Source organism: Pan paniscus, chromosome 4 (assembly GCF_029289425.2).
Source record: "Pan paniscus chromosome 4, NHGRI_mPanPan1-v2.0_pri, whole genome shotgun sequence".
In the NCBI taxonomy this organism is placed as follows: Eukaryota; Metazoa; Chordata; class Mammalia; order Primates; family Hominidae; genus Pan; species Pan paniscus.
Window position 1 is genome coordinate 78,005,901 of NC_073253.2, and position 27,175 is coordinate 78,033,075.

General features: G+C 44.3%; 1 protein-coding gene across 3 annotated transcripts in view; it reads left to right on the plus strand.

The window, feature by feature from the left end:
• MTMR12 (myotubularin related protein 12) overlaps positions 1-27,175 on the plus strand; it is an 85,639-nt gene that overhangs the window by 14,672 nt on the left and 43,792 nt on the right. For all 3 annotated transcript variants that reach the window (XM_034960215.2, XM_034960216.2, XM_063604525.1), the window contains exons 2-4: positions 21,526-21,586; positions 24,149-24,291; positions 26,360-26,432. In XM_034960215.2, coding sequence (XP_034816106.1) covers positions 21,526-21,586; positions 24,149-24,291; positions 26,360-26,432 — 277 coding nt within the window. The remainder of the gene's footprint in view (positions 1-21,525; positions 21,587-24,148; positions 24,292-26,359; positions 26,433-27,175) is intronic.

Consider the following 27,175-nt stretch of genomic DNA (forward strand, 5'->3'; position numbering starts at 1 on the left):
CAGCTTCTGCCAACAGCACCCTTCTTTCCCTAATCACTCATATGCCCAACCAATCACAGCCCCCACTGTGCCCTTTGTGGGGCCCTCTGTGGTGATCCGTCTGTGTTTCCATGGCCACCTTCTGTCTAGCATCTCCTGGTGCATGCAACCACCTACCACAAGAGCTTGACTGGCCTCTCCACTTCCCACTGCTCCCCGTCTGCACCACCCCCAGATGCCCACACACCACAGCCAGCCTTCTGCTGAACGCGGCCTTCATGTTGTCATCTTCCCATTTAAGAGCCCTCCACGCTTCTTGCCCCTTCCACTGATCCAAATCCTTACTAGCTTTCAAGGCACAGCCAAGATCCTGCCTGCTTCTGGTTCTGTTGAAGGAGCATTAGCTTGGATTTGGGAGGCCTCTGGCTCTAGCCATTTCTTTTCTGTGTGACCTTTTGCTTCCTGAGGCAGGTCCTTATCCCATCAAGCTTGCCAACCGTCTTTGGGTGTGGTTCACCGATAATAAGAGAACCAAGCCAGTTGACTGTTTGATGAGATCAGGTCTGTGGGATCTGAGGCTTATACTGGTATTTGGGTCCTAACATTTATTTTCTAATGTAAGTTTTATTTATTTCTTTCTTTTTTAGGGAGAGTTTAATGAGGTATTGGGATTGTTTAAAGGCCAAGTGAATGCCTGGTGAGAGTGATCCTTGCTAAGAATCATAAATGAGTAATGCTTTCGCTGCACTTCAAGAAATGATGAGCTGTCAAAACAGAGTGAGGAATTTAATTTGCATCTTAATGAGCAGATACTCTCTTCCTTCAAAAAAAAAAAAACCTGAGGTCAGGAAAAAAGCAGGGTCTAAATGTGAAGAAAAGGATTTAGAATGACCAAGTGAATAAGTATTGCTTAGCTGTTGGGGGTAATGAATTGTCCAAGGTCATTGCCTGTTCCCCTGCCCTGGAGACTTGTTACAACTGAAAGAACATTTGTAGGTATTACTTTGTAATAGGAAAAAAGTTGAAGATTTGTGGTTGCCTAGGGTTAGAGGTACAATGTAAACAGAGGGATTGAGTGGGGAATAACAGGTCAGCTTTGGTATGAGGTGCTTTGCCTTAGAATATTCCTTTTGGGATGATGAAAATGATCTAAAATTGATTGTGGTGATGATTGTACAACTATGAATATACTGAATACCATTTCAACACTTTATATTGTTAAACATTATATTAAATACTTTGGTGAATTACATGGTTGGTAAATTATATCTTTTTTTTTTTTTTTTTTAGACGGAGTCTCGCTCTGTCACCCAGGCTGGAGTGCAGTGGTGCGATCTCGGCTCACTGCAAGCTCCGCCTCCCAGGTTCACACCATTCTCCTGCCTCAGCCTCCCAAGTAGCTGGGACTACAGGCGCCCGCCATCACGCCCGGCTAATTTTTTGTATTTTTTAGTAGAGACAGGGTTTCACCATGTTAGCCAGGATGTTTTCGATCTCCTGACCTTGTGGTCCGCCCACCTTGGCCTCCCAACGTGCTGGGATTACAGGCGTGAGCCACTGTGCCCGGCCACTTTTTTTTTTTTTTTTTTTAAAGAGAATGTTTTCCTCTGTTACCCAGGCTGGAGTGCAGTAACGTGATCATAGCTCACTGCAACCTTCAACTCCTGGGCTCAAGGGATCCTCCCACCTCAACCTACTGAGTAGCTGAGACTACAGGCACGTGTTACAGTTCCTAAGTTTTTTTTTGGTAGGGTCAGGTTTCACTGTGTTGCCCAGGCTAGTCTCAAACTCCTGGCCTCAAGCAATCCCCACTCCCCCACCACCTCACCCTTCCAAAGTACTGGGATTACAGGCAAAGTGTAAATCGCCATGCCCAGCCAATTACACGTTTTTTTTTCGTTTCTTTTTTTGGAGACAAGGTCTTGCTCTGTTGCCCAGACTGGAATGCAGTGGTGTGATCTCAGCTCACTCCAGCCTCAACCTCCTGGGCTGAAGCAATCTTCCTGCCTTAGCCTCCCAAGTAGCTGGGACTACCGGTACACACAACATGCCCAGGTAATTTTGTTCATTTTTTGTAAAAACAAGGTCTCACTATGTTACCCAGGCTGATCTCGAACTCCTGGGCTCAAGAGATCCTCCCACCCTCGGCCTCCCAAAGTGTTGGGATTACAGACGTTAGCCACTGTGTCTGACCTCAATTATATCTTAATAAAGTGTTTTGTTTTTTTTTTTGAGACAGAGTCTTGCCTCATCGTCCAGGCTGGAATGCAATGGCGTGATCTCAGCTAACTGCAATCTCCACCTCCTGGGTTCAAGCAATTCTCCTGCCTCAGCCTCCCTAGTAGCTGGGATTTCAGGCGTGTGCCACCATGCCCGGCTAACTTTTTTTTTGTATTTTTAGTAGAGATGGGGTTTCACCATATTGGCCAGGCCGGTCTCGAACTCCTGACCTCAGGTGATCTGCCCACCTTGGCCTCCCCAAATGCTGAGATTACAGGAATGAGCCACCATGCCCAGCCTTAATAAAGCTTTTACAAAGACAGAGTTTAAAGTTCAAAAGTATAAGCTTGGTGTCAGAATTGATACTGAGTTCTGGCTTTACCATCTATTTAGTTCTGTGAACCTGGGTTTATTATTTAAACCCTTAGTGCTTCATTGGCCTTATCTGTAAAGTGGGGATGAAAATACCATACAGATTGTTGTCAAGATAAGTGACATAGGACATTGAAAGTGGACATAATAAACTCCTATGACATATTTTTATGTGTTTAATTTAGGCATATATCATTGTGGATAATAGATTCGTAGTCTGAAATGCTCTGTTGAGTTTCCAAGTAGCCCTCTGAAATGAATACAGGTTGAGTATTTCTAATCTGAAAATCCAAAATCCCTTGAGTGTCATGTTTGGATTAAGAATACTCAACTTGTCCATTTTAGGGCTGAGAACTGATTTGCATAACGCGTAAACAGCAGAATACTGAAAGACCAGGTACCAGGTTGAATTTGTGTATGTGGTTTGTTACCTTGAGACCAGACGTTGTCAGTTAGCCTCTTACTGCATGTCTGCCTCCCTGGCTTTAGATGCTGTTCTCTTGGTTTGTTGTCAGAGTAATTGTTGCTTGTAACTGCAGAAAGTATATAGCTAGTGGAATAGAGCTGTGGTCAGCAGCAAAGCTGCCTCCTGTCATGCTTTCAGAAGCGTGGGGAATGAGCCTGCTAGTCAGGCCTGCTCGGAGGTAGCCAAGCCTTCTGGCCAGGAGTGGGGTACCAGCAGCCTTGGGAATCAGCTTCAGGAAACAAATCCTGTTTTGGTTTTTAGCTTCCTACAGCTGGATAGTAGATGGATTCATTCAGTCTTTAGTCTGTATTCTCAGTGAGAAAGCTCCAAATTAAAAGTCTGACCTTGGCTATGCCCCTACTGTATTAGTGAGACCAGAATGTGTTTCTGGAAGCCAGCTAAGGGAAGAATGTGACAATAGTTCGGTGATACTTGGCACTAATACACTTAGGTAGGAATTTTTAATAGAGCAATTTTGTTAATTTCACAAGAGCTATGCATAGGATTGAAGAATATTATCCAGATCAAGAATTATTGTCTCTATGTATGTTTTCATGTGTCCATTCTTTCAGCAGACTTACTGACAATTTACTGTCTTGTCAGGAATTATATGCTAGGAGTTGAGGCTAAAAATCCATAAAGGTACAGCCTCAGCCCTCAGTTTGTATCATTGGTTGGCAAGACAGACAAGGTAAGAGAATCTTGCAGTTCAGCGTGAAAAGTGCTATGCTTGGCCAGGTGCGGTGGCTCACACCTGTAATCCCAGCACTTTGGGAGGCCAAGGTGGGCAGATTACTGGAGGTAAGGAGTTCAAGACCAGCCTAGCCAACGTGGTGAAACCCTGTCTCTACTAAAAAAAAAAAATTAACCAGATGTGATGGTGGGCACCAGTAATCCCAGCTACTAAGGAGGCTGAGGAATGAGACTCTTTTGAACCTGGGAGGCAGAAGTTGCAGTGAGCCAAGATCGTGCCACTGAACTCCTGCATGGGGGACAGAGGGAGACTCTGTCTTTAAAAAAAAAAGGAAAAAAGGAAAAGTGCTGTTCTGGAGGCATATATAGAGTGTGGTTTGGGTATCTAGCAAAGGGGCACCTCAGTGTTCTGATGGAGAGAGTTTTGACCACAGAAAGCCTCACAGGACCTGAACTGTGTGGACAGTGGATTTGACAGTGAGTTGGATGGACAGGAGTGGAGACAGTGGGTTGGGTGGTCCCAGAGGATGCAGTAGGGGCCAGTTGGAGGCAGTGCGACTGGCAGTCGGGAGCATGCGAGCTAGGAAATGATGGTGGCCCAAAGTCAGAGCGACAACAGGAATGGATAGACGTGGGCAATATGGAGCAGAGCACAGGGTGTGAGAGGCAGGGAGTAGGTAAGAGTGACTCTCAGGTTTCTGGTGTGGCCAGCTGGATGGCTGGTCCTGAACCAGAGCTCAGAGCAGCAGATTTGGCAAGGGGTGGTGATGAGCTGATTTTGAAATGTCAATTTGAAGGATATGAGGGACATTCTGGTGCAGGTGGCCAGGAGGCTGTTGAGGTGTCCAGGCCTGGAGCTCTGAAGGCAGATCTGGAGTGAAGTACCACTTGGGGATCATCAGCCTATACTGTTGAAACACCTTTGAGTGAGAGAGCTCATCCAGGGAACACAGGGTTTGTGAGGAAGTAAGAGGACCCTGCCCAGAAAGGAGACTTGACCAAGAAGAGCCCGAGAAAGTGAGTGTTAGCCTGCATTAGGATTCCCTAGAGGGATAGAACTAATAGGATATATATCTCCTATATATATCTGGAGTTTATTAAGTATTAACTTACATGATCACAAGGTCCCACAACAGGCTGTCTGCAAGTCTGAGGAGCAAGGAGAGCCAGTCAGAGTCTCAAAACTGAAGAACTTGGCGTCTGATGTTTCAGGGCACGAAGCATCCAGCATGGGAGAAAGATGTAGGCTGGGAGGATAGGCCAGTCTCGCCTTTTCACCTTTTTTTTGCCTGCTTTATATTCACTGGTAGCTGATTAGACTGTGCCCACCAGATTAAGAATGGGTCTGCCTTTCCCAGCCCACTGACTCAAATGTTAATTTCCTTTGGCAACACCCTTACAACCACACCCAGGATCAATATTTTGTATCCTTCAATTCAATCAAGTTGACACTCAGTATTAACCATCACAAGTCCACCCCTTGTCAACTTGAACCCATACACATCTCCTGAGATCACACATAATCTTCAAATAAAGACAATAGTAAGGTCATAATTACACCTAACATAATACAACTATCCTTCATACAACTGGAAACTCACCAATCCCCAACCCAAATACCATTACATAAAGTTAACAATACTTAAATGCTGATATGAAGTCAATAAATCTTATATGATAAAGGAAAAGGAAATAAAACATGTATATATGCACAAACATGTTTTTAACAAAAGAAGGAGGAAATACTCATGACAATTACAGTTCTCATTTCTGCAGCTGGTCACGTGGTCGTAGCTGGTATTGATGACTGCCTTCTTCTACTACTTATTCTGTGTTCCCTTTGCCTTCAGCAAACACCTCAGCAGATCGTGGTTTTTTCCCTAGTGGAGTGACCCAAACCTTTATTCCTGAGGGGTCTGGACCATTTGTAGTCCTGCCTGGACTGGGCTGTTGTCGTTTCCCATTGACCTTAATCACAGGGCATGGTAATACTAAGAGACGCCCTAATTATGGAGAGTAGACTGTTTTCATTTTGATAGTCCGGGTCAGTCACCCCAGCCAACACTGTAACTCCCTTCTTAGCCTATTGACTTTAAAGGTAGGAGGGGCCCAAAGTGTCCAGGTAGCAATCTTAACTTCCAGTTTAATGGAATTGTTGTGTCTCCTGGTGGCAGCGTTCCTCCCTCTGGAACTAAGACCTCTAGACCAGCAGAAGATAATGTTGCAGGAACAGGAAGCAAAAATTTTGCTAGTGGATCACTAGGGGTGATGGTGAGTGGTACCACTTCCACTTCCACCCTTTAATTCCTGGACCCGTGAATCCTGGCTATGGGAGAAACAGTACCATGTATTGAATGCTGCCCCAGCCCTGCAAATTATTGTCACCTAGCTGGCATTGTAATTGTGACTTCAAAAGGCTATTACACCATTCTGTCAATCCAGCTGCTTCGGGATGATAGGGAACATGGTAAGACCAGTGAATTCCATGAGTACGAACCCACTGCCGCACTTCTTTAGCCGCAAAGAGAGTGCCTTGGTCAGAGGCAATGCTGTGTGGAATACCATGATGGTGGATAAGACATTCCGTGAGTCCATGGATGGTAGTCTTGGCAGAAGCATTGTGTGCAGGATAGGCAAACCCATATCCAGAGTGTGTATTGCAGTGAAGACAAACCTCTGCCCTTTCAATGATAGAAGAGGTCCAATATAATCAACCAGCCACCAGGTAGCTGGCTGATCGCCCTGAGGAATGGTGCCATATCGAGGGCTCAGTGTTGGTCACTGCTGCTGGCAAACTGGGCACTCAACAGTGGCCGTAGCCAGGTCAGCCTTGGTGAGTGGAAGTCCATGTTGCTGAGCTGATGCATAACCTCCATCCCTGCCACCATGGCCATTTTGTTTATGGGCCCATTGTGTGATGACAGAGGTGGCTGGGGGAAGAGTCTGAGTGGTGTCCACAGAATGGGTCACCCTATCTACTTGATTATTAAAATGCTCCTCTGCTGAGGTCACCCATTGCTGAGCACTCACATGAAGATGCAAATATCTTCACAGTTTTTGACCACTCAGAGAGGACCATCCATATAACTCTTCCCCAAATTTCTTTGTCACCAATTTTCCAATCATGCTTCTTCCAAGTCCCCGAACATCCAGCCAAACCATTGGCTACAGCCTATGAATCAGTATATAATTGGACATCTGGCCATTTCACTTTCCATGCAAAATGCACAACCAGGTGCACTGCTCAAAGTTCTGCCCACTGGGAAGGTTTCCCTTCACTGCTGTCCTTCAGAGATGTCCTAGAAAGGATCTGTAGTGCTACAGCTGTCCACTTTCGGTGGTGCCTGCATGTCTTGCAGAACCATCTGTGAACCAGGCCCTAGTTTTCTCTTCCTGTCATCTGATCATAGGGAACTCCCCATGAGGTCATTGGTGCAGGCTGGGGAACAGAAGGTACGGTGGCAGGTGTGGAGACCATGGGCATTTGAGCCACTTCCTCATGTAACTTGTGCCTTCAAGACCTGCTCGAGCCCAATCATGTGTATACCACTTCCATTTGATGATGGAATGCTGCTGTGCACGACCCACTTTATGGCTAGATGGTTAGAAAGTGCCCAATTCATGATGGGCAGTTCAGGTCGCATGGTGACTTGACCCATAGTCAAACATTCAGTTTCTACCAAAGCCCAGTAACGGGCCAAGAGCTGTCTTTCAAAAGGAGAGTCGTTATCTGCAGAAGATGGCAGGGCCTTGCTCCAAAATCCTGGAGGCCTCCACTGTGATTCACCTATGGGGGCCTGCCAAAGGCTCCAAACGGCATCCCTATCTGCCACTGACACCTCAAGCACGATTGGATCAGCTGGGTTTTGTGGCCCAAGTGGCAGAGCAGCTTGCAAAGCAGCCTGGACTTGTTACAGAACCATCTCCTTTACTGGACCCCACTCAATAAATGGGTCACTCAATAAATGGGCTGGAGTAACACACTCAAATGAAGAATATGTTGCCTCCAAAATCCAAATAGGCCCACTAGGCATTGTGCCTCTTTCTTGGTTGTAGGAGGGGCCAAATGTAGCAACTTATCCTTCATCTTAGAAGGAGTATCTCAACAGGCTGCACACCACTGAACCCCTAAAAATTTTACTGAGGTAGAAGTTCCCTAAATTTTAGTTGGATTTAGTTCCCATCCTCTGGCATGAAAATGTCTCACCAGTAAGTCCATTGTGTTTGTTACTTCTTGGATAATGTCATCAGTGTAATGGACCAGTGTGATACCTTGTGGAAGCAAAAAGCGATCAAGGTCTCTTCGAATAAGATTATGACACAAAGCCAGAGAGTTGATATGTCCCTGAGGTAGGACAGTGAAGGTATATTGTTGGTCTTGCCGGCTGAAGGCAAATTGCTTCTGGTGGGCCTTATGGACAGGAATGGAGAAAAAGGCATTTGCCAAGGCAATGGCTGTATACCAGGTACCAGGAGATGTGTTAATTTGCTAAAGCAATGAAACCACATTTGGTACAGCAGCTGCAACTGGAGTCACCTCTTGGTTAGGCTTATGAGAATCCACTGTCATTCTGCAAGATCCATCTTCTGCACAGGCCAAATAGGAGAGTTGAACAGGGATGTGGGAATCACCACCCCTGCGTCTTTCAAGTCCTTGATGGTGGCATTAATCTCTGCAGTCCCTCCAGGGATGTGATATTGTTTTCGATTTACTATTTTTCTAGGTAGAGGCAGCTCTAACAGCTTCTGTTTAGCCTTTTCCACCATAATAGCCCTCACCCTACCAGTTAGGGAACCAATGTGGGGGTTCTGCCAGTTGCTAAGTATGTCTATGCCAATTATGCATTCTGCCACTGGGGAAATAACAGGATGAGTCTGGGGGCCCACTGGACCCACTGTAAGTCAGACCTGAGCTAAAACTGCATTAATTACCTGACCTCCATAAGCCCCTACTTTAACTGGAGGACCACAGTGACACTTTGGGTACCCCAGAATCATCGTCAGCTCAGAACCAGTGTCCATTAGTCCAAATGTCTGATCATTTCCCTTTCCCCAGTGCACACTTACCCTGGTAGAATGTCAGAGGTCTCCTTGGGGAGGGATGAGAGAAAGATCCACTGCGTAAATTGTTGGTAATGTGGTGGGGTCCTTCCTCAAGGGGACCCGGCCTCCCCTTCCTTCAAGGGGTTCTGGGTCTGTAAACTGGCTCAAGTCTGGAAATTGATCGAGGGGCCGTGATTCTCTGTTTTTATAATTCAAACTAGTCTTTTGTGCATTCGACCTGGAAGTTTTCTGTTTATATAAATTAAGTAGGAATGCAGTAGGCTTCCTATCAGTTTCACTTCTAGGAACAGCATGATTAATTAGCCAGTGCCAGAGCTTTACGTGAGTCAGACTATTCTGATTGCTGCTTTGTCTCTACCATCCATTACAGTAGCTACGAACACCTTGTCTTTGACAGTTGAGTGCCGCCACTTGGCCCCTGCCACCTAGGGATCCAGTTATTCCCATTGTATTTAAATTTTGTAGTTGAGTGATTGCAGTTCCCACTGTTAGATTTGACATACAGAGATGAGCAATTACAGGGCTCTTCAAAGATGCAGATGCTGCCCTCACAAATCTGTTTTGCAAAGCATTGGTCAAGGATATATCTTCTGGACCCTCCCAGCTGGGATGAGTAGGTCTAAAGTGACTAATCCACTCCACCATCCCAATCTCCCTAAGCCTTTGGATCCCTTACTCTACATTAAACCAAGGGAGATCAGGCATTTCCAGCTCACTCATAGTGGGCCATCTTTTAATCCATATTTCAGCTAACCAAGCACATAAACTATTAGAACCTTTTTTAACTCCCCAAGCTGCAACATTAAAAGCAGAGCCCCTACTTAGTGGGCTCAAATCAATAAATTTAGCCTGATCCAACTCTGTGTTCCGTCTACCATTATCCTATACCCTTAATATCCATTCCCATGCCTATTCTCCAGATTTCTGTTTATATAAATTAGAGAACTCAAGCAGTTCTTTTCAAGTGTAGCGCACCTCATCACGTGTCACAGTCTCAACCTCACCTCACCTGGTGGGACTTTAGTCCAGTTATAGGTCTAGAAGCAAACAGGGGTGTTGGGGGTGACTCCTGAGGAGAATCAACATTATCTTGCCTGGCAGCTGCCTCAGGGGAGGCCATCAATGTTGCCTCAGGCAGTGCAGAGTTTATCTCAGACAAAGGTGGAAAGGCTGATGGCAGTATGGGTTAGGGAGGGGATGTTGCCACTACTGGGGATGGGGAAGCTGTTCCTTCTGGCAAAAAAAGTTCATCAGAGTTTACAAGCTTAGTGTCCCCAGCTTCATCAGGGTCCTCCCACACGTTCCCATTCCAAGTTGCAGGGTCCCATTCTTTTCCCATGAATGCCTTCACTTTAACAAAAGACACCTGGCGAGGCTGTGCATGCACCTTTTGTTGCAGGTCAGCCACTCACATGATAAGAGCTTGTATCTGTTTTTCCACAATTTCAGCTCTTTCTCTGCCAGAGATAAGACTCTCACTCAGGACAGTCTTAGCAGATTTGAGGCTCGGTGTCTGCTTCTGAAGGGAGATTCTACCCAGGAGGTAGAATCCCTGAGTTCATCATTTTCATTCATCACTTTGTCCACTGAACTTAGGAGCAACCAACCAGCTTCATTATGTTCCTTGGTTCTCCACATATGGTCAAAGGTATTATGTATAGAGTCACTAAACTCCTTGCCTCTCATGAGCGATGAATCAGGAGTGTCAAATGTGTTTGTTTTGCATAACTTTCTGAACAGTTCATGCCAAGGACTATCAGTGTTCTCTACTTCCATTATCAGTGGAGGCCTTAGCATTTTTGGGTCTAATCATATTAAGCAGCCAACTCCAGAAACCCCACGACAAATGAAAGAATGCCATCCTTACTATTCTGTTCCTCTAGAACCACTCCTGGTACCAAAATCCGTATTAGGGTTCCTAGATGGGCAGAACTAACAGGATATATGTATGTATGTGTATATATATAAAGGGGAGTTTATTAAATATTAAATTACATGATCACAAGTTCCCACAATAGGCTGTCTGCAAGCTTGAGGAGCAAGGAGAGCCTGTCAAAGTCTCAAAACTGAAGAACTTGGAGTCTGATGTTTGAGGCCAGGAAACATCCAGCACAGGAGAAAGATGTAGGCTGCGAGGCTAGGCCAGTCTTACCTTTTCATGTTTTTCTGCCTGCCTTATATTCACTGGTAGCTGATTAGATTGGTCCACCAGATTAAGGCTGGGTCTGCCTTTCCTAGCCCACTGACTCAAATGTTAATCTCCTTTGGCAACACTCACAGCCACACCCAAGATCAATATTTTGCATCCTTTAATCAAGTTGACACTCAGTATTAACCATCACGTGGCCATTCTGCCTGGAACTAATTTCTGCTCATTTTCAGGTCTCAGTATAAATAACACTTGCTGAGTGCAGCAGTCTTCTTTGACCCTTTCTGAATGTAGTTCAGTGTTTCTAAGTGTTCCCATTGTACCCTGTATTTCCTCTAACATATAGCACATTTCTACCAAGGCTGTCAGACTCCTGTGTTCTCTGAGGACTTAGGTGCTGTGTGTTGTGTTCATTCCTGTGTTTGCTGTGCGTGGAAGAGAGCAGGTGCATAAGAGATGATCATTCAGTGAATAAAAGAGCATGTGAACTCAAGGAGAGGAGCAGTGCCCAGGAGGAGGAGGCATGGTCGGCCAGGGGAGGCAGGTTGGATTGTGGTTGAGAGTACAACCCTCGTCAGATAAACCTTTGTCAGGTAAAGCCTTTCAGGTAAAGGCTTGAGACCCATTTCTTTTAACCTGGCTTACTCTCATTTTCCTCATCTCTAAAATGAAACAATAATAGTAGTTAACTAAGCTCTGAATAATAAATGAGATGATGTGTAGAGACAGAATCTTTTGTAGCCTTCTGGTACTTACAGCACTCATTACTTAGTATTCTAGTTATTTTTTGTCATCTGAATTTCGTGAGGGCAAAAGTCAATCCTTTTTTTTTTTTGAGATAGGGTCTCACTTTGTCGCCCAGGCTGGAGTACAGTGGCACAGTCATGGCTCCCTGCAGCCTCAACTTTCAACCAATCCTCCCATGTCAGCCTCCTGAGTAGCTGGGATAAGTGCATGCCACCACGCCTGGCTAATAAAAGTCAATTCTTATTCATCATTTTATTATTTATTTTTTGGAGACAGAATCTTACTGTCACCCACACTGGAGTGCAGTGGCATAATCACAGCTCACTGCAGCCTCCACCTCCTGAGATTCAAGGTGATCCACCTACCTCAGCCTCCTGAGTAGCTGGGACTACAGGTACATGCCACCATGCCCTGCTAATTTTTATATTTTTTATAGAAACAGGGCTTCGTCATGTTGCCCAAGCTGGTCTCGAACTTGGGCTCAAGTGAACCACTTGCCTTGGGCCTCCCAGAGTGCTGGGATTATAGACATGAGCCACTGTGTCTGGCCTTATTCATCATTTTATCCTTAGCGTTTGGTACTTAACATGTTCAGGAGCTATTTGTTGAAATGAATTGGTATATATTAGAGATGGGTCATTTTGCAACTCTGAGTAACCAGATACACAACTTAAATATTGACTCAGGCCCATTGGAGACCTGTGATTTTGGGCCACTCCTCAGAAACATAGTTCTGAGAAGCGATTAGGTTGGCAACTTTTTTGATGCTAGACCAGCTGTGTGATATGGGTTCCAGCAGGTGTGTCTCCTTTGGGCCATAAGCTTGCTAAAGAATGGGTGGCAGTTCTCAAATTCTCATCTCTTGTCTGGCCTAGACATTGCCAGGATGGGAGTGCTTCTGGCTCAGCATGGGTGAGGTTCTTAGATAATGTGGGGGTAGTCACAGCTGTGGGTTCTGGGAATTGCTGATACTCGCAGTGGGATCCAGAACAGATGTAGCCAGTTTCTTTTGATCTGTAGGGGAAAACTTGCGGAAACTGGAAGACTTATTTTTCATGTCTTCATCTTTTTTTAAAAAATAAAATAAACAAATAAAAAGTAGCCATAACATTGGAGTAAATGTTGAAGTAAGGAATTAACAGTGGCGGGGCAGGGGGCTCACACCTATAATCCCAGCACTTTGGGAGGCCAAGGCAGAAGGATCACTTGAGGCTGTCATGCTTCTGTTCCCTCTTTTTTTTTTTTTTTTGAAATGGAATCTCGCTCTGTCACCCAGGCTGAAGTGCAGTGGCACATTCTTGGCTCACTGCAACCTCCGTCTCCCAGGTTCAAGCAATTCTCCTGCCTCAGCCTCCCAGGTAGCTGGGATTACTGGCGTGTGCCACCACACCCGGCTAATTTTTGTATTTTTAGTAGAGATGGGGTTTCACCATGTTGGCCAGGCTGGTCTCAAACTCCTGACCTCAAGTGATCCACCTACCTCGGCCTCCCAAAGTGCTGGGATTACAGGCGTGAGCCACTGTGCCTGGCCCATGCTTCTGTTCTAATTGAATTTAAGCCCCACTGAGATATTCTAGTTTAGAAAACCTGGACATGCTGTGATCCTGGTGCCAGCAGTTTTTGCCTTTCCTTTGTGCCATAATGGCAAGCTTTGTTCAAATTCAAATGGAGCAGCAAGAGGTGGTATACAAAGCACAAAGACCATTTTTAACTGATGCATTTGTTGAAAATTTCCATAATTTTCAGAGTTAGTTTTTTAAGAAAAGTCTGTCAGCCTAACCAGTAGAACCAGTTCTGCTTGAGTATTAAAGAACTATACCTTTTCTACCTTTTTGCTGCACATTGAACATGATGGTTAGTGGAATAAGAGGAATGTTACCTCATGTTTCACAGCTGCAGAAGTAAGGTTGTCAACATCTACTCACTAGGTAGTTGGTAGGGAGTGTCAGAGTTAAAGGCGCAGAGGCTTAAGGGCAACTCTAGACCCTTCTGTAAAACTAGTTTATGGTTTAAGAAGCTCCCACCACCCCAAAGAATAGGGATAGTACACAGGCAGCTCTCACTGGATGCTGATTGAATTGGCTGTTAGATCCTGGGATGTGCTGGGCCTATCTACTGCTCTCTCTGAAAAGGCTTCACAAGTAATAGTCTTTCCATTAAGCTTTAGAGGAATCCTCCGTTTTCCAGTATATTGCAATATGAGTAGAGCATTTGGTGATGCCATCCATATTAGTGGCTAAGCCTAGCTATTGTTTCTTTTCTATTCTTTTTTTTTTTTTTTTTTTGAGACAGGGTCTTGTTCTGTCACCCAGGCTGGAGTACAGTGGTGCAATCATAGCTCACTGCAGCCTTGACCTCCCAGGCTGAGGTGATTCTCCCACCCCAGCCTTCTGAGTAGCTGGGACTACAGGCACATGCCACCATGCCTGGCTAATTAAAAAAAAAAAAAAAAATTTTTTTTGTGGAAATGGGGTTTGGCCATGTTGCCCAGGCTAGTCTCGAATTCTTAAGCTCAAGTGATCCGGTCCATCCACCTTGGCCTCCAACAGTGCTGTGATTACAGGCATAAGCCACCGCGCCTGGCCAAGATTATATACTCTTGAAAGGAAGCAAGAATTGCTCAGGCATACATACCAGTGTTATTCATGGTTAGAGCCTTTCCTGGAGTCCCATTGAACTCTCGAGTCAGTTGGCTTGAAAATTAGAGACTCATGCCTCAGAGGACCCAGTGGAGTGAGTCATAAGAGGTAACACTTTCAGTAGGTGTTGAGGAGCCTCAAGGTTCTTCTCCATGCAGCTGGCCAGTGTCACTTAGGTTGGGTGTAGGTGTCTTTTGTTGTTGTTTTCCCTTTAGCTTCCTTTGGCCTCTCTATAACTCTCATTCGAGGCTTTCCCTGGTCACTTTGTGTTGCTCGCTTTTACCTGGTTTCAGGGGGATCTAGCAGGTACTTCACTGATCATTCTGCCTTGTTTTTCCTTTTTCCTTTCATTCCTTCTTTCCACATGACAGTGTGGCATTGAATAAGAATGCAGACTAGGCCAGGAACGCAGACTGCGCACAGGGTTTGACTTTCACCTGTGCCACATACTAGCAGGGTGTCTTCATCTGTAAAATGGAGACAATCATGGGTATAATAACTCTATTGCAAAGGTTTGCTGTGAGGATTAAATGAGTTAATAAATAAATACAAAGCTTTTTAGACAGTAGCTGGCACTTAGAGCCCAAGAAATGTTTGTTATTATTCACTTCTCAACCTCAGTAAGGGCTGGCCCTGTACCCACTTTGGAAAAAGGAACAGTAGACTTTGGCGTTCACAGATTGGACATCTGTGATGTCTACAGTCCACAAGTGACTCTTGGTCACAGTGTAGTAATTTGTAATGCCACTAAGAAAGAGATTATATTTACTCATTCAATTGTAAAGGTTGGACAGCCTTTAATCACTCACCCAACAAATTTGCCAATGAAAACAACAGCTTATACACATTCAGAATACAGCATGGTTAGGAGTAGGATGCACATAGGGGAATTTCAGGGGAACCCACTCCAAGATTCACATGTAGGACTCAGCACATCCAGATACGGGTGCTGTCGTACCTTGTTGGTATCCACCTCTGCTCTCCTTCATTCAGCTATGTTCATTCTCCTGTGATCAACAAGCAAAGAATGGTAAATCCGTTTTCTCTTAAGAATATTGAAATATATTAGCTCCATATTTGTCAGTTCTTTCTTTGTTTTTCTTGTGGAGTTCAAAAAGCGATTGTGAAATATAGGGATGAAGAGACTACAGACATTGCCAGTGAATACTCCCCGTTCCGTCCTTCCTACCCACCCAAACAGGTAACTTGTGAAAATCAAATTCAAAGAAAAACTCCAATTAAACTTATTTTTGAGGCAAGGATTTCTTTATGATTCTTATTTGTATACCCTGATTTTTTGGAGTCCTCTAGGTTATTTCTCTTCTTGGGACTGGTTTGGATTTTTGTTTGTAGGGGGAAGCAGTTGATAGTGGTGATGATGGTTGTTTTTTACCTGAGTTAATTATCTGTAAGACTTGCATAGTGTATATTTATAATTTTTTTGAAGTGTTAACCAGAAAGGATTAGATACTCATGATGATTTTTATTTTTTATTTTATTTATTTATTTATTTTAGATGGAGTCTTGCTCTGTCGCCCAGGCTGGAGTGCAGTGGCACAATCTCGGCTCACTGTAAGCCCCGCCTCCCGGGCTCACGCCATTCTCCTGCCTCAGCCTCCAGAGTAGCTGGACTACAGGCACCCGCCACCACACCTGGCTAATTTTTTGTATTGTTAGTAGAGATGGGGTTTCACTAGCTAATTTTTTGTATTTTTAGTAGAGACGGGGTTTCACCGTGTTAGCCAGGATGGTCTCGATCTCCTGACCTTGTGATCCGTCCGCCTCGCCCTCCCAAAGTGCCGGGATTACAGGCATGAGCCACCGCACCCAGCCTGATGCTCATGATGATTGAGTACAGTGTGGCACCTTAAATTCCAGTGCTCCAGTGGTTATATAGGTTTCTATTCTCAATTTGTTACCACCTTTTAGCAACTTGATCTACTGTCAACAAAATTAGTAGCTGAGAAAGCTTTTTTGTGTGTGCATGCCCAAGCAGGTCCTTCCTCTCGGATGTGGTCTCTTTTTTTTTTTTTGAGACGGAGTCTCGCACTGTCTCCCAGGCTGGAGTGCAATGGTATGATCTCAGCTCACTGCAGCCTCCACCTCCCAGGTTCAAGTGACTCTCCTACCTCAGCCTCCTGAGTAGCTGGGATTATAGGCATGCATCACCATGCCTGGCTACTTTTTATATTTTCAGTAGAGACGGGGTTTCAGCATGTTGATCAGGCTGGTCTCGAACTCCTGACTTTGTGATCCGCCCGCCCCAGCCTCCCAGAGTGCTAGGATTACAGGCATGAGCCACCGCGCCCGGCCCAGATGTGGTTTCTTAAGAAAGCCATTGGTCTACTTTTTTGGTCTTGCAGAGGGTTCAAAGTGCTTTCTATTGCAAAAGGTAAGATGCATAATGACCAGACATAAATCATGGTGTGCTGCTAGAAGATAAATCCTATTAATAGAAAAATGCTATTTCCTTTACCCTGGCTTCAGATATTCCTAATGTAGTTAAAGTCTTACAGATTTAGGGCCAACTTCAGTGTTGCTAATTTCAGGAATTCCTGATCCACAGAAAAAGAATTGTGAGCCTGAGTAGAGTCAATTTAGTTTAATATGGGAAACAAGATTGGGAGAAAAGTAGAAGTTACTAGTCTTATGTAACAGATTTTTTTTTTTTTTTTTTAATGATAGAGTCTCCTTCTGTTGCCCAGGCTGGAGTGCAGTGGCACGATCTCAGCTCACTGCAACCTCCACCTCCCGGGTTCAAGCTATTTTCGTGCCTCAGCCTCCCGAGTAGCTGGGATTACAGGCACATGCTGCCGCATCCTGCCAATTTTTGTATTTTCAGTAGAGACGTGGTTTTACCATGTTGGCCAGGCTGTTCTCAAACTCCTGGCCTCAAGTGATCCACCCACCTCAGCCTCCCAAAGTGCTGTGATTACTGGCGTAAGCCACCACACCCTGCCGAGAGATTCTTGAATAATTCCCCTGCTCTTTGTTTACTCATGAAAGGAAATCAAGCAGAAGCACAGATCCTGCTACCCCCAACAGCTATAACAAATTACATGACCAAGTACCAGTGTCACTGAAGTTATGTATGTATCTCTTAAAGCTCTCATACTAGGTAGTATTGTTTCCATTTTAGTATATCGGAGGAAACTGAAACTGACACTCAGTCAGTTTAAATGACATGACCAAAGTCACGTCTGTGGATGCCAGAGCCATATTTGGACTGTGGCCCCAGGTCGGTATTCTTTCTGTTTTTAGTACATGCACAGAGAAAATATTGGAGAAACATAGAGAAAGACAAAAACTTAAATTATTAGTACTATGCTGTATAAAAAATACAACTTTCTACTTAAAAAAATTTTGTTTTAAGATATACATGGATACCTACCTAATATGTAGATGCAAATTCATTTTTCTCCCTCAGATTTTCTACTTAGCTGGAAAAAAATGAGTATTAAGTGTTCATTCTAGAAAAGTAGGGCAGCTTTTAGGAAATGAAATGTCTGTATTATGTCCTTTTAGCACTGTGTCAAATGCAATGGAAAGAAATTGTTTTGGAACCTTTAGAGATGTTGCTTCTTAGAGTTTGTCCCTCTGGCTGGATAAAATTAATCTGAGAACAACAATTTCAGTTTTTGATTTAAAGCTGATAGGAGCATTTATAAGCATTTTGACCTATGAGAGCTTCATTGTACCCCCACACACCACACCCCAGTTCTTTTCAAGATCTTTCTGGCAGGGCCCTACCCTTTTTCTACCTCTCCTAAGGTGCCCCAGGATCATCACACATTTGAGATGATGTGCACTCTGAATGTGAACTTGGTAAGAGTCCAAAGAATTGACTTTTCAAGAACCAGTGAAGTAAATACCACCAGGCTGCCTCTCAGCAAGTCCTCAAGAGTGGTAGTTGACTTTAACATCCATGTGCTTTTGTCCTGTATGTCCCCAATCCCTAGACTGCGGACTGGTACTAGTCTGTGCCAGCACTGCAGGAGTTGAATGTAGGAGTAGGGGGCAGCAAGGATTACCTCCTGAGTTCCGCCTCCTGTGAGATCAGTGGCAGCATTAGATTCTTATAGGAGCATGAACCCTATTGTGAACTGCACATGCAAGAGATCCAGGTTGCACGCTCCCTATGAGAATCTAAGTAATGTCTAATGACCTGAGGTAGAACAGTTTCATCCCAAAATCATCCCCTGCCCCCCTGCCAGGTCCGTGGAAAAATTGTCTTCCGCGAAACCAACACCTAGCTCCAAAAGGTTGGGGAATGCTGCTGTGTGTGGCAGATCCTTGAATGTGAAGTAGTTCTCCTAATGGAATTTTTCTTATTTGTTCTGATCAGTTTTGTAGTAAGAGTTTCCTTTACAAGCAATGGATGCTACATTGATTTTCTCTTTTGCAATGGGAAACTGGAGACCATGTTTGTTAGAATTGGTACATAGCAGCGAAGAATGTAGGCTCTGAGTTCAATGGGGCTTGCAGATCCTTGGTTAGTAACTTTTTTTTTTGAGACACGGTTTTGCTCTGTTTCTCAGGCTGGAATGCAGTGGTGCAGTCATGGCTCACTGCAGCCTTGACCTCCTGGCCTCAAGTGATCTTCTCACCTCAGCCTCCCAGGTACCTGGGAGGTACCTGGTGTGTACTACCATACCTGGATGATTTTTTAATTTTTTTGTTTGTTTGTTTTGTAGAGATGAGTCTCACTCTGTTTCCTAAGCCCGTCTCAAATTCCTGGGCTCAAGCAGTCCTCCCACCTCGGCCTCCCAAAGTGTTGGGATTGTAGGTGTGAGTTGCTGCGCCCAGCCATAACTTAATTTTTTTTTTTTTTTTTTTTTTTTTTTTTTGAGACAGAGTTTCGCTCTTGTTGCCCAGGCCAGAGTGCAAAGGCACAATCTCGGCTCACTGCAACCTCTGCCTCCCGGGTTCAAGCGATTCTCCTGCCTCAGCCTCCCGAGTAGCTGGGATTACAGGCATGCACCAACACCCCGGCTAATTTTGTATTTTTAGTAGAGACAGGGTTTCTCCATGTTGGTCAGGCTGGTCTGGAACTCCCGACCTCAGGTGATCCGTCCACCTCGGCCTCCCAAAGTGCTGGGATTACAGGCGTGAGCCACCACACCTGGCCAAGAATTTTTAAATTACCAAAACACTCATAGCTTTTAACATGCAGGAATAGTTCCTCTTGCTTAAGCCCCAGACCAGTACATCAGAATCATCTGGGGAGCTTTTTACAAAATCAGAGAGCCAGCCCGCATCCCTGCACTATAAGTCCTCAGGCTTATGGGTGCCAGAGAGTGTTTAGATAACAAGCTTCCCACGTGATCTGACCACACTGCCTCAGAGGGACTTGGTTTATTGGCATCTTAGTCACCTCCAATTTATACCATGCTCAAAAATGGGTTCTCAGGAAAAGCCCTAACATTCTTCTTCAGCCTCCAGATAGGCTGTACCCAAGTTTCTTCTAATGCCATATTTCAGTCTGAATTAACAAATTCAGAAAATTTCCCACCCAGGGCCTTCTACCAAAAAAAAAAAAAAAAATCTGATTTTATTTGTTGACAAAACTGGTTGTGTCTTGTAGAATTTTTCACAGTCAGAATTTGACTGATTATATCCCCACTGTATTATTTGACATGTTTCTCTGTCCCAGTGTTTCTGATACATTGGCTGATTGCTGTGGAAGTTCAAGGAGATTGAGGTTAGATATTTTGGCAAGAACACTTCCTGGATGGTGTGGTACACTTTATTAGGAGGCCCATGGTGCCTCTCTTTGTTATGTTAACAGCCATATATGATCATTGCTTTGGTCTATTCATTCATTCATGTTTGTAATTAATTATCTTTGAATATCCCATAAATACTGAGCCCCAAGTAGAGGCATTTGAATATATTTTTACTGAGAAGCAGTGACCCAGAAACTGGCCTTGATTCTCTGTTAGAAATGACTGTATCCCTTGGCACTGTCTTGTGGTTTTAGGTAACTTTGAATGGACAAAGAATGTCCCAGCTCTCTTTACTGAGCCCTGGTGTGCTATAGATTAGCTGGATCAATACTGACTTGATACATTCATGTTTTTCTATTCTTACCTTTGGGCCTTATTTATGTGTCCATATTCTTTCAAGAACACATCATCTTTTGCTTTCAACCCTTGATCCTCACTGGAAGGAGAGGGGATCATGCTGTGGCGTGTTGTCTCTTTTCTTTCTTTCTTTTTCTTTTTTTTTTTTTTTTTTTTTTTTGAGACGGAGTCCCACTGTTACCCAGGCCGGAGTGCAGTGGCATAATCTCAGCTCACTGCAACCTCTGCCTCCCGGATTAAAGTGTTTCTCCTGCCCTAGCCTCCCAAGTAGCTGGGATTACAGGCACTCACTACCATGCCTGGCTAATTTTTGTATTTTTAGTAGAGACGGGGTTTTGCCATGTTGGCCAGGCTGGTTTTGAACTCCTGACCTCAAGTGATCTGCCCATCTCGGCCACCCAAAGTGCTGGAATTACAGGTGTGAGCCACCACGCCGGGCCATCTCTTTTATTTCAGATTCTGTGTTTGAGCAGCCTTGCTTTGCTGTGTGACACTTCAAGTTGTTCCTTAGATAAGGAGAGATAAGGAGTGCCCACCTCACCCCCTCTACTTGGGACAGCTACTAGTTATCAGTCCTAAATAATTAGTTTAATACATTAAATATCCATAACTTGGAGTTTTCTGTCTTCCTTTAGTTAGAACACTTCCTGTTTTTAAAAAGTATCTAGCTTGGGCCAGGCACAGTGGCTCACGCCTGTAATCCCAGCACTTTGGGAGGCTGACGCGGGCGGATCACAAGGTCAAGAGATCAAGACTATCCTGACCAACAAGGTGAAACCCCATCTCTACTAAAAATACAAACAATTAGCTGGGCGTGGTGGCACACGCCTGTAGTCCCAGCTACTTGGGAGGCTGAGACAGGAGAATCACTTGAACCTGGGAGGCAGAGGTTGCAGTGAGCTGAGATCGTGCCACTGCACTCCAGCCTGGCGACAGAGTGAGACTCCGTCTCAAAAAAAAAAAAAAAAAAAAAAAAAAAAAAGTAGCTTGTAACATAAACGAAAAGCTCCTGAGGGTATGTGATATTTTAGTGTGTATTCTGAAAGCGTGGCTTAATGTTATTCATTTTAAACCCTTAAACAAAGAAAAATATCCTTTGCTCTTCTCTTTTAGGAAATTCACACAAACGAAAAGGAAGTAACAGAGAAGGAAGTAACTCTTCACTTGTTGCCAGGTAACTGTCATGTTAGCATAGTAACTCCTATGCAAGGCAAAGCCAATGATAAATTACATCATCCCTAGCCTTGCTATATTTAAACTCCTTTGTTTTCATCCTCTCACATATAACAGTAATGAATTGAAAAAACATATCAAGGTTTTTAGTTCAATAACTACACACCTGGGTCTGAGTATTACAACATCTGCAAAGAATTTTTCTTGTTTCCTCTTCCCCCAAACTGATGAAAATAAACCTGGAATATTCTCACTGCTTTCACAAGCAAATGAGGACTTTTTCAGGCCATTCTAATGGCCTCTTCCAGTATGCTGATCCCCAGTCTGTAGGGAATTGAGGAAAACAATTCAACTGCTATGGCCTCCCAAGGCAACCATTGGTGGGTGGCTTTACCTCTTGGTCCATACCCACTTGTGCATGTGAGCACGTGTACTGGGGATGCTGGGGTTTACCAGCCCTGGGGCTGCCAGCACTTCGCCCTGCAGTCATTGCGAAGGAGCCTGGATTGGTTAAATATTTTTGAGATAGAGGACAGTGACTTTAGCTTAAGTTAAGTTTTAGTCATTTCCATGTTCAGGAATAGAAACTACTTGGTGGTGTATCCTCTCCATATATGGGATATTCTGTGATCCATGTATTTAATTCTTTTTCTACTTTCTTTTTCTTAATTCAAAATAGCTTTTTTAAAATAAGTTCTTTAAGGTACATTTCCCCAAAACAATACAGGCTTTATTCTGCTGCTTTTTATTTTATTCCAGTTTATTGAGGGCATATAAATCTGTGCAAGTTTCTGACTGATCCACGTTATTTGGTAAAAGAATTCTATAACTTTTTTTGATGTTTTTAAATGCCAAAGGCTTTTTTTCTATAGTGATGACTTAAACCTTATCTCCTCTTTTTTTTCTCTTCTTGCTGTTATAGATTCAGAAATTTTATTTTTAGCTTAGCATTATGCATATTCTCCCCCCTCCTGAATTACTTCACAGTCTCATCTAGGTGTAGGTGTGCAGCAGTGAGTTCACAGTTAATTTCTCTGAGCCTAGTTTCACAAACTACACAAAGATCATTTCTAGCTCCCAACTCTTGTGCTTCTAGACTCTGTGATCTGGTATAAACCAGCTGATTATGGCACAGCATGCCATGTTTGCAGAGGGCCTCACCAGGAATGTTGTATTAGCTAGTGCATGCTAATTTCTGGTCGCTAGTACATGAGCATGGGACGGGGCTGGCCTGGTCTTGGGGAGAGCCTCACCATTAAAAGTATTTCACCATTAAAAGTATTGGGAGGTGAAAGCACAGGAAGCCTTGCTTACATGTCTTCCCCCATGGTCTTGGCAGAGACACTTTTTCTGGGACTATTTTAAACCCTAATGAGGCCCTGTCTTCATTATTTCCTTCAAACTGTGATCTCTCGAGAGGCTGACCTAGTGACTGAGCCATCTTCCAGTATTTCCTTAGTGTTTCAGCCAGAGGTAATTAACCCCTTGAAAGATGAGAGAACAACACCATAATATTTGTCCCTTCTGAGTGTCTGAAACTGTTCGTTTTCATATTGAAGGTAGACTAAATAAATTTTGAGCCAAAAAGTAAATTTAAAGACCTTGAAGGAGCTATCAAGTGGGAGATTCCAAGGAGAAGATGGTTATCTGTTGCATGAGAAGAAAAATCCTGTGAGTTTTTTTTGTTGTTGTTGCAAAACATTTATACTTAGTTTTTCATTTCCCCCATAGTCTTCTCTTTTGCCTGCCCCCGTGAGCTCCTCTGCTTCCAGGTGGCAGAGAATACTGACCTATTCCCTAATCCTCATCTTTTTGACTGCAAGGAGGGATACTTTCTGTCTCCAGGGGCTGCAGCTTCTCACGTCGGCTGGGTGCTGCAGATGGAGGAGGAGAGGTGACGCACTGAAAGGAAATACACTTAACTAAGAAAGAGAGGAAACACGTTTTTTCCCCACAAACCTCTGACCTCTGTTTTCCTCCCAGCGTGGAGCCAGAACGAGGGTGGTCATGCTGTGGAAGGCGGCAGCACCTCCTGGATCTATGGAAGCTGCCTGGAAGTCCCATGGCCAGGGAGGCATTGTCACTCTCTCTCAGCACTTCCAGTATTAGAAGCTGCCCCCTCTCACAGGAAAGTGGGCTTGGGATCTGCGTTTTTTTAGGGCAGACTGGGGCAAGCCCATCTGTGTTCACTTAGGGTATTGCTTCTATGGAACATCTGCTTGGGTCAAAGTAATGAAAACACTAAGATTTCTGCGTGAAAGTGCAGCTCAGATCATTAGTACCTATTTGGAAATTTCCATTATTCCCAGTGAGAAGATAGAGAAATGTCCTGCACAGAGGTGTATCTGAGCCATTTCAATTTCACTTCTTGGTGGTTTCCACTCTGCCTCATCTTCTCTCTTATGTTTTTGCAGCTCCTGCCATGCTGAAAAGTGTAAAGTTCTAAAGCCCTGTGTTGTATTGTATGTTTGTCCTTATGTAAATAGGGCTGGAAAGCCTTTAGTGTTTGCATATCGTATGTTCCCTGAGAACTCTAAGGAGGACCTGTTTTGGTTTCTACCAGGTGAACAGCTGCTTTGTGAAGCCAGCACAGTACTGAAGTATGTCCAGGAAGATTCCTGTCAGCATGGGGTCTATGGGAGGCTTGTCTGCACAGACTTCAAGATTGCCTTCTTGGGTGATGATGAATCTGCATTGGATAATGATGTATGTATGGGCTGCATTTGGCAGAGTTTGTGGGCAACAGTGTAGTTGTGGTTCCGTTGTCTTTTTTTCCCAGCTTCTCAGTTACTCTACCCCCTAACACACATAAACACAAAGGACAGAAATCCTGCATGTATGAACTGCATTTGGTGAAGTTTGGGGGGAATAGCACACTTGTAGCTCTGTTGTCTTTTTTCCCCCAGCTACTCAGTTACTCCACTTCCCATCATCCCCACCTTCCCCACCACCCCACATAAATACACACAAAGGACGGAGTCCTTCTCATCACTGGCCTGCTCTCTGTCGTTCAGGGTCTCCTTTCCGTGGCAGGACCGTTAAGAAATTTCTTACCCGTGCCTCATGTCATACTGGCTTGCTTTTGACCTCATGTGTCAACTTTTAATTTTCTTCTGTATTTCAGTGCAATATATATCACTCACTGGAATAACATCTTCCAAATATACTAGTTCCCCACGTTTTCTCTATACTAAGCTCTTCCTTAAACCCAGGAACTGAGTTCAGTAATGAAACCGATGGTGAATGCAGCCTTTGAATTTGGGTTCACTCTGTTTTTGTTTTGTTTTTTATTTTTAATTGTTTTTGAGACAGAGTCTCACTCTGTCATTCAGGTTGGAGTGCTGTGGCGTAGTCGTGGCTCCAGTAATCCTCCCACCTCAGCCTCCTGAGTAGCTAGGACCATAGGTGTGTGACATTCACGCCTGGCTAATTTTGTTATTTTTGGTAGAGGCAGGGTTTTGCCATGTTGCCCATGCTGGTCTCGAAGTTCTGAGCTCAAGAAATCCACCCGCTTTGGCCTCTCAAAGTGCTGGGATTACAGGCATGAGCCGCCTCACCCGGCTCACCTTATGTTTAATCTGAACCTAGTAGCAGTAGCCTTGTGAAATTTGTTCCTATTCATGAAGAATGAGCAATCAGGTAAGGAGAGAACTGCCCATACACTAGGAGAGCACCATATGTTAGTGGAAACCCAACCAAGGCACATCCTGGCCCCAATGTGCCAGCTGTCCCAGATCACCCTTGTTTTTTAAACAGCAGCACCAGTACTGCCTCTTCCATCTGGCCTTGGGCTTGGTTCATAGTCCTGTACAAAGAGAGCATTCACCAGAAACTTGAATCTCTTGTTCTTCCTGAAGCTGACTTCAGGTAGCTCTGTCAATCCCCTATTCACATTTGTTTGGAGAAATGTTAACCTGTACATAACTTCCCCACACTTCTCAAAGTGATTGTGTGTGGCATGGTGGGTTTGCCTAGGAGGGGCCCAGAAATGGCATGTTCTGGACCAGGCCCGGTGGCTCTTACCTGTAATCTCAGCACTTTGGGAGGCTGAGGCAGGTGGATTGCTTGAGCTCAGGAGTTCAAAACCAGCCTGGGCAACATGCAGAAATCATGTCTCTAAAAAAGCACAAAAATTAGCTAGGAGTGGTGGAGTGTGCCTGTAGTCCCAGCTACTCAGGAGGCTGAGGTGCAAAGTTAGCTTGAGCCTGAGAGGTGGAGGTTGCAGTGAGCCAAGATTGCCCCACTGCACTCCAGCCTAGCCTGAGTGACAGAACTAAACCCTGTCTCAGAATGAATCTCAGGAGCTTTTCTCAGATACTTCATCGTCCCTTTTTTAGGAATGTCGCTGCATTTCCCCATTTATTTTTATTTATTTATTTATTTATTTTTGAGACAGAGTCTCGTTCTGTCACCCAGGCTGGAGTGCAGTGGTGCGATCTCGGCTGGCTGCAAGCTCCACCTCCTGGTTTCACACCATTCTCCTGCCTCAGCCTCCCGAGTAGCTGGGACTACAGGCGCCCACCACCACGCCTGGCTAATTTTTTGTATTTTTAGTAGAGATGGGGTTTCACCGTGTTAGGCAAGATGGTCTCGATCTCCTGACCTCGTGATCTGCCCGCGTCGGCCTCCCAAAGTGCTGGGATTACAGGCGTGAGCCACTGCACCCGGCCCCCCATTTTTCTTAATATCCAAGTAGAGAATGGTGATTTACTCTGCCTATAAATGTCTAACAGTATGCAGAGGAGTCACAGTTGTTTCCTTTTGAATCTTCTAGGAAACTCAATTTAAGAATAAGGTTATAGGAGAAAATGACATTACACTCCACTGTGTTGATCAGATTTATGGAGGTAAGTATCTGTTTTTCCCTGGGGTGTTGGCAACCTTTGAGAGTATAGGTGATAATGATAATAATATTTTTATGACCATTTATAATTTAAAAAATTTTTTTCACATATATCATCTTGTTTAAATCTGTTTTATAGATGCTAAAATTGAGATGTAAAGTGGTTTATATAAGGTCACTTAGCTAGGGGAGTTTGGACTTGAACTTGGAACCTGTTCTTTTTAATACTTCACATGACACCATTATATGCTAGATGTTGATCAGACTTTTTGATATCAGAGTTAGCTGTGTAGGTTTTACTTTATAGGCTGCTCTGATAAAAAGGTCTGTTGTATTGCATTAAGATGTCTTTTCTGCTGACTAAACAAGCCTCTCCTGCCAAGCCTCTCTCTGTTCCACTTCTCTATTTTTGTATTCGGGGCATCTTCAGAAATCATTCAGTGATCACTTATGATGTTCTCCAGACTACTAGGTGCTTAGTGGGTCCACATTCTGGGACAGTAGGGGGTCTCAGGAGGGGTCCTAGCTGTAAACCCAGGAGTTGACTGTCATGAAAGCATGTCTCTAGTCATTTCCCTTTCATCTTTTATAAGCTCAGCTTTCAGAGTGGGTTTTCTTTGGGCCACTGGAATCAGTTCTGCCAACAGTGGCCAGTCTGTTCTTGTGCTTACTCCAGAGGAGTGAAGCATGCTGACTGCTCTCAGAGAGCCAGGGCCCCTGCTGGAAGAGATTGGGCTTCCTTTGGCA